This window comes from Buceros rhinoceros, unplaced genomic scaffold (assembly GCF_000710305.1).
Source record: "Buceros rhinoceros silvestris isolate BGI_N320 unplaced genomic scaffold, ASM71030v1 scaffold14338, whole genome shotgun sequence".
In the NCBI taxonomy this organism is placed as follows: Eukaryota; Metazoa; Chordata; class Aves; order Bucerotiformes; family Bucerotidae; genus Buceros; species Buceros rhinoceros.
The window spans coordinates 28702-35678 of NW_010427519.1; the positions used below are offsets into that span (position 1 = coordinate 28702).

The 6977-nt window shown below is 45.1% G+C and overlaps 1 protein-coding gene across 1 annotated transcript in view; it reads right to left on the minus strand.

Annotated features, from left to right (window-relative positions):
• The window catches only part of TRAF3IP2 (TRAF3 interacting protein 2), an 18514-nt gene that overhangs the window by 8216 nt on the left and 3321 nt on the right, over positions 1-6977 (minus strand). The window contains exons 3-6 of the mRNA XM_010141936.1: positions 5901-6090; positions 3547-3722; positions 2045-2133; positions 215-283 (exon numbers count right to left, since the gene is read on the minus strand). Of these exons, the coding sequence (XP_010140238.1) occupies positions 215-283; positions 2045-2133; positions 3547-3722; positions 5901-6090 (524 nt within the window). The remainder of the gene's footprint in view (positions 1-214; positions 284-2044; positions 2134-3546; positions 3723-5900; positions 6091-6977) is intronic.

Consider the following 6977-nt stretch of genomic DNA (forward strand, 5'->3'; position numbering starts at 1 on the left):
CATTTTTTAAAGAAAGAGCTTTGGGACCATAAGATAAAGAAGTGAGCAAGATTTGCCTATGCTCTCTCTGCAAGGCCTCTGCCATTTCTGTAGGGGCCTGGAAGACGATAGTAGGATCTTGCGTTTTGATTCTGGTCCTGTTGCTATGAGAATAATTCAACTCTTCTTCTCAGGTCACCCATGCCACGTACAAAGTTAAATTGCCTTTACATACATCACCTAGGTAGCGCTCCATCCACTTAATGATGTCTATACCTCGTACCGTGTCCTCAAATATATCAATCTGCAAGAGAATGAAAGTTTGTGGTGAGCATCCTTTCACCTTTCCTCCCCGCTTGGTGGCACTGAAAAGGTGCCTGCTCTTTTCCTATTCCCTCAGGAAAGAGACGTGTGCATGCACAGCTTCCTCCCTCTCCCTGCAGTCCAGAGTCCAGCTGGATGGGCAGGAGGAGGGGGGCTGCTGCAGGCACAGCCCTGGGCTCCTCCTCAGCTGGCCACTTGACTGGCCACCCTGCCCAGGCTTGAGTTTTCTCAATGGAACAAGAAATACCTGATGCTGGTGACCATTAGATATGTGAGGTTTGCAAAATGGCTGTTTTGCCTCTCTAAACACCTCATGAAGGCAGATGACTGCCCACCTTCTCTACCTGTATAGCTGCAAATGTCCACTGTTTTCTGGCTGGAATGTTACGTGCTAACCACCAAATTTTAGCTTCGAACTGAACTAAATTTTCAGGGTGTGTGGTGAGAAGCCAGCCAGGTCACTGATACTGGGTTCAGTAACCCAGGTTTAGCAACAGCGGAGAGGCAGAGGATTTCTTAGGACCAAACACAACCAACACTGCTCACTTCCCTGCACACTCATTAAGCCCAGGAACTGGCACTCAATGACCATGACCAATGGAGTAAGTATTAACTTCTCCAAGCTTGTGATAAAAGAGTCATGTTCTGCTCTCAAGTCTTTCTTTTTCCCTGTTTGAAAGTAGAGAGCATCTTTGTTTCCGTGCTTTGGGGCCGTTTTGCTCTATTTACTATTCTGCAGCAGGCTCCAAGGATCCCTTGCCCGACAAAGGTGCTATTAATGACCCTTCTACTCCATACTTCCGTGGTGCCCAAAGCTTTCTTCTGAATTGGTCCTGGGACAGAACTGCTAGAGAGAAGCATAATTGCAGTCTCTGGAAAAAAATCTTTGATTCATGAAGGTAAATAAGCATGTGCAAAGCCCCCTGCTGAGTCTCATTCAGTTTAATGACAGCCACTTGCTTAAACGCCTCCCTGAATTGAAGCCAAGGAGTGAAGGTTGAGGGGTCAGATAGCACATGCACTTGAAATAAGAAAATCTGAATCGAGATTTTGATGAACCCTGAATCCTAGAGCCTCTGTCGATGGTTCCCTTGGAGAGGGCTCTTATGATGAAGCAAACTTAGGAGAAGGTAAATGAAAACCTGTATGGTTTATGGGATTAGACAGTAGGACACAGACCTTTTCAGGCCAGTGATTTCAGAATCCCTTTTAAAAGCATAACAAAGTGAATGAAACTGTGAGACAGGCTGTTTCATTAAGCTGTGTGAAATACACTGATTTTAGATAATTGTCTTAGCAGAAAGGTATTCACATCTGAAGAACCAATGATGTAACAGCATCACAGAAAAAAAGCTGGGATGGGATGAATGTGAAAATTGACCTTTTTTTGTGTTGACATTACAGATCAAATATGAGACAATGTCAATGGAATAGCTCACAAAACCTCATACTATTACCCATCTGGTATCTGTGTCATGAAATGTTATTTTCCAGGGTCATTATTAAAAGATGACTCAAAGCTTAAAATTCAGTTAAAATGTGAGTAAATAAAAAGACGAATCAATGGAGTTACAACTCCTAAAGCCAAGGCTACTTCATTCTATCTGTACCTTGTTTAACCTACAAAATGCAACAATAAATGGAAAAACATTTAGTGGACAGTCTATCACCTCTGCTTTTTAAAAAAACTGTCTCTGTTCTCCCCTGGTTGAAACTCATTTTCTCCGGAAGGAATACTTACAGCAGTCTGAAATCCATTTACAAGCAGGAAGTTCACAAATTTCATAACCTCTACCGCTGTGTCCACTGAATAGGTTATGAAGACCTTGCCTAGGAGAGAGAGCCTGTGTGAATATGTGACACATTAAAACAGACCATTCAGAGGGTGAGACTTTCAGAGCCCTCCTTCTCCACCGTGCTGTGGGTTCTGCCCACCTACGTCTCTTTGGATTATTTCCAAAATGGATGCGGGAGAGCGCAGCCTTGGTGTTGAACTCTGTGCCCTGTAGAGAAACCTTGCTCCAGATGTAAGCTCCTGTTGCCTGGCTGCCGGCAAGTGTCCCTGCGGAAGCTGCAGAGGGTAACATCACCCTGCTGCTCACTCCGCCCTGCTGCCAGAGCTGCTTCTTCCCTAGCCCCCTGCACATGAGAGGCTGGGCCCTCACCCAGAGCTTGTGCCCCCTGCCCCGGCTGCAGCCAGCTCAGCTTTCCCCCAGACCTCCTTGCTCTGACTGAGCTGGGGGAGCCCTTGCCCACAGCGTACTGCCTCACCTCACAGCAGCACTAACCCGCTGTGCCGGCAGGAGGGACGGCTGATGACAGCAATGTGTTCAGCTGTTCTTGCCTTCGTGGAAGGAGTTTTCTTACTAACCAAAGAATCATGGATTTGCAGGTCAGGGTAACCCAGCCGGCTGATCTAATCCAGCTGTGCATGTATTACAAATGACACAGTTTTATCCAGTAATTCCTGTAGCTAGGACACACTAACTGATGACGTGGGATCCATCCAAGGGTGGTGTCCAATGTCATAACTCACTCCTGCAGTCAGAGAGATGCAACTCTGGATTTGAAAGGCGATGAGCAAAATCAAGAACAAAGGAAAAATCAAAATCTCAGGAGAGACGTGAAGGGTTCTTTGCAATGATGTGTCTTACCTGCTAGTCAGCATGGCATTAAGAAGGAAGGAAGTCAGTTTTCTGAAACCTGACTTTCCCACAAGAGTTGAAGGGTGAAAGCGTTTCAGGGGCTGCTGGCAAGGGAGGGACCTCAGCCAGTGCCTCAGCCTTCAGTGTGGGCTCCTGGCCCAAAGTCCTCTCCACTCACCAGGTCAGGGAGAAACTGAGGTCAAGACTCGACATATTTGTCTGGTTTGGGACAGGCAGAAATGCTTTATCCTTAGGGCTTTGTTTGTTCTTAGTCTTTTACTGTAAGCCTCAGTGCCTCCCGCCTCAACAGGGACATCCTGTTTAGCAAGAAGTCATGAAAGCAATCTATTTTTTGTAAACAAAATAACAAGCACAATTAATGGCAATTATGTTTTCTGGATTCAAGGGGATAATTCCATCCCACCAAACACAAACGCTCATACCCTACAGATGTGGTGACACTCAGTATTTTCTTTTCTTGTTGTCTATGTGTCTTAATGTTGTTCCCCTTGCCTTCCCCCCGCCCGGAGCTTTCCCACCTAAAGCTGTCAGGCTGTGCTGTAAAACCTTGCACAGAACAAATTTGCTAACCACTTACGCAACTCCTCTGGCAAATTGCTGGTTCTCAGAGTTCCCTTGGCTGCAGGGTTACTGAGAGGTCTTGGGACAGCAGCTGGAGATGGAAAATTGTCAGAAGGACAACAGCATGCTTCATCTGGGCCCCATGCCTTGGGGGGCAGCTGACCGTTGGGTAGCTGGTTGTATAGCTGGTTTCTACAAAGAAAAGTAATGAGGATTTAAAAAATACTAATTTTCAGGCAAAATCCGGATTTCTTCTGATTTTCATAACACTGTTAAGAACTGCATATGCATGTCAACTAGAAAAAGTTCTTGTAGAAATGCTTGGCTCAGCATTTCTACCTAGTTATTACAACATAACTCGATACCTTTTGAACAGATACCTTGGTGACAGTCTACCACAAGCAGCATCAGAAGCAACACCACCCACAGGAAGCAAATGCACCAGCTCATAGCTGAAAGCTGTTCAGTTTGCAATCAGCAGAAGTAAAGGCCATTTCTGAGCGAGAAATAATGCTGTGTTGGGGATGCTGTTAAGCACGTATGGGAGCAGGGTGGCACTTGGGTAACCTCTTCCATGCCTGCTTCATGGCACGTCAGATGCTCCCAGGATGCCTTGTGCGGCACAGGAGGCCCAGCACAAGGTAGGGATTGGGAAAAATGGGGGCAGTCCACCTCCAACTCTGTCACGGCTTGGAGAATCTCCAGTTTTGGAGAAAACGCAAAATTTTGCTAAAGGCAATAAAGTTTCTTTCTTGACCAGCAACAGCAGACCCAGAGAGGTTTTCTCATGTCAGGGATCTGTGCGCCAGGCCTGCAATAACCTTACCTCACTTCTTCAGAGACAAAGATGATTTTAGCAGTTCTTGTCCTGCTGCACTTTGGCTTCACAGTTTAAGTCAACAGGAGGGGGAATTTACAGAGTTTTTTACATTTTTACATTGGAATCTGCTGGGTTGAATCTGTTCAATGAGTGTTAGGTGTCCCTGAAAGCTTTTCCCCACAGAGCAGTGATGCTTAGTCAATCAAGCCCACTCACTGTTTTTTTTCTTTGCCTTCCTTAAATGAATGATGACAGGCTGGTCACAGCATGTTTTCTGTTGTCACATTAAGATTTGGTTTATTCATTTTGGTACAGATGTTTTCTGTTACAAAATACTCTATAGGCAAATATTACCAACATAAAACTGCCATTCCTGAAATCAGCATGCAAACACCAGCCACGCAGCCGCAGGACAGACCCCGCATATTCTGGGGTTTTTTTTAGCTGAAGAAAGTACCAAGAAAAACAACATGTACCTCATCAATGGCCACAAAAAAATCTATTTGTCTTGTTTGACAAATGCAGACAAAAATCAGGAAGAGCCTGTTTTTAAATTTTACTACTGCAAAGGATACCCACTATTCCTCAGTATTTTTACATTTTCATACAAACTCTTCAGTGCAATTATCTCTGCTGCAGGTGCTGCCTTATCTTGCTATCACTTTCCTGACACAGCCCCTAACTTTTCACAGGGCAGAGCAGAGTGGTAATTCAGTTGTCCATCCTCTTTCATTCCACCTATTGTCCCAGTTTTCTGCCAAGACCATGTCGTGTCTGTGGGCATTTCCAAACACAGATGCCCTGTAAGTTTAGCTCCTCTAAAAGTATTGTGGCACTTTAATAAAACCGGTCTGATTTCAGATGTCCTCGATGCCTGCCTGAAGCTTCAATTTGTCTTCCTTCAGGTAGCTGAGACTGGAGAAACTGTGAAGGGACAGTATTTCCCATCTCTTAATGATATAAGACCTGGTAAATTAATCTTTGAAAACTAGTCAAAAAGCCCTGGATGAAAAGTGCTCTATGTGCCATTTTTGATTCTGACATGAAAAATCATAGAAAAGGCTGCAAAATGCAATGTAGAAATAATACCAGTGACGGACGAGATTTTCTCCCCTTTTCTCTGTACTACGGAAGAGATAAGAAGGAAATCACTGGAAGCCAATGACTGAGGCGTCCCACCAGAAAGCTGAAGACTGCAGTGAGCTGCTGAATTGACCTTTGCTCTCGAGCAGGAGAGCTCTAAGGTTTCAACCAGTATTTTTCAACCCCTCATCCCTTTAACCTTTAAGTGTTTATCTTCCTTAATGCATGCGTTTCAGGGTGTGCTGCAAAAACATATGAAGTATCTGGCTTTGAAGTTCTCTAGGGTAAGGTCAGGCCCCTGTTGGGTGTAAAATACAAATAAAGAAAACTACCCAGCATCTTGCATGTAGCCCTGCAGCCCGGGTGAGCTAACTTTATACAGCTTCAGAATCAGTGGTTGAGAGCCCACAGGATCAGATCAGAGGAGCTTCCACTGCGCCCAACCCATGCCCCCAAGATGTACTTACAGGAATCGAGGAGGACCAGGGGAGGAGCATGTCCTCTGGGGTGGTCGGTCTCCGCTGCCCTTGGGAGCACGAAGGTTTGAGTAATTTGGGATGACTTGCTGGGCTGGGCGGATAACTCTCATGCAAGGTCCAGGCACAGCAGGAAGCGGTTGCGATGTTTGTGCAAACTGTTGGTAAGGAGCTCTGCCATCTGGGAGGGTGAGAAAAGAAAGGCAGCAACTATCATTTCGGCCAACATATTTTTGCCTCGGTTCGTGTTTATTCCCTTCCAGTCATGTCCTCCTTCACGTCTGGCGAAACAGCACTTTGCAGGCATTTGCAGGTATCTCAGTCTGAAAGAAGCCAGATTAAGGAATGTTTTGTAGCCAGAAGTTTCCTATTTCCCACTCACACACTGCACGGTTCAGATCCCTGCCTTGGGCTGGGCTCTTGGGACAAATGACAGTTAAACATACAGGGCTGCTTTGTCCCTGCACTTACCCTGCCTCAGTTTTTTTCGCTGGGTTTTGGGTTTGTTTTTTTTTAATTTCTTTTTGCCAATAACTTGGGAAAATGTATCATCCCAATGTTCTCATGAAAACAGACGCAAAACCCTGGAACAAATCAGTTTGCTAAACAGGCTGTGATTATTGTAAATGAAAAGAGAAGAAAAATAATCTCTTGGTTTGTTACTTCGCCCTGTATGAATTTTCTGCCTAAGTGACTCTTTAAGGCCTTGCTGCTGCTCCTGCTGCCATCCAGGAGGCTGCAGGGGAAGCCCAAAGTGACAATTTTGCTCAAGTAATTCTGCAAAACCTTCCTGTTGCTGGCCACGCACACGTAATGCTGCTTAATAACTAACATACAGTGCAACTGTTGGCATAAACGGAAAGAGAAAGCTGCTTATTTCCCAAATGAGGAAAACTGATTTTTTTGTTTGTTTGTTTTTTCAGTCTTTCTGCTTGCAGTTTTCATTAGGCAGCAGCTCTGCGCACTTTCAAGCTGTTGTGTGCAGATCAAAGTCCAGCCTCGCAGGGCTTATTAGTGCTGCATGATTATGGTGTTATGAGCTCTCTCTGAAAGCTGCAGCACTCAATC